This window comes from Wasmannia auropunctata, unplaced genomic scaffold, assembly GCF_000956235.1.
Source record: "Wasmannia auropunctata unplaced genomic scaffold, wasmannia.A_1.0 LD265107.1, whole genome shotgun sequence".
In the NCBI taxonomy this organism is placed as follows: Eukaryota; Metazoa; Arthropoda; class Insecta; order Hymenoptera; family Formicidae; genus Wasmannia; species Wasmannia auropunctata.
The window spans coordinates 1-580 of NW_012097783.1; the positions used below are offsets into that span (position 1 = coordinate 1).

At 39.0% G+C, this 580-nt stretch overlaps 1 protein-coding gene across 1 annotated transcript; it reads right to left on the minus strand.

Moving 5' to 3' along the window:
• Positions 1-6: 6 nt before the first annotated feature.
• LOC105462364 lies at positions 7-329 on the minus strand (the record flags this gene model as incomplete). Its single annotated transcript, XM_011708888.1, has 1 exon — positions 7-329. A coding segment is annotated over one exon (249 nt), but the record flags the coding sequence as incomplete, so codon positions are not given.
• Positions 330-580: the final 251 nt, after the last annotated feature.

Below are 580 nucleotides of genomic sequence, written 5' to 3' on the forward strand. Positions count from 1 at the left end.
AAGTTCGGATACTTGTGCCACCGGACGGACGTCACCGTCTGAAAACGCGAATTATCGAACTCCCCGCGGTGCCACGATCTTCATTTGGCGAGTATCGGCGCCCCGTAACCGTCAAAGTTGAGACGCGCACCGTTACACTTGGTACCGCGAATCAGCTCGTCCACATAACCGGCTTGTATTCGGAAGTTTGTCTCGTTCGAGCTCATAGCCCCGGTCATGAATTTTTGGAACGACGATGTGAGAATCCATACCTCTTGACGGCCGTTTTTCGCGGTAATGATCTGCAATATAAGGACGGTTATGACATTGATTACAATAACGTAAGCTGCCTAGAATAAAGAAAAATTATTCCTTAATTTAATTTTTAAAGAAAGGAGAATAAAATTCGACACAGAATTAAATACTTCTTTGAAGTTGCACTATAATCGAGAATGCAATTTACACCATTTGTAAAAGCGCGAATGTAATTATAGCATAATGTAATTATAGCAAATATAATTATAGCGCGAATTTAATTATAGCATATTTTATCTTTTATTACACAATTTTCAAACAATGCTTTTGACAACAGTTTTATCTT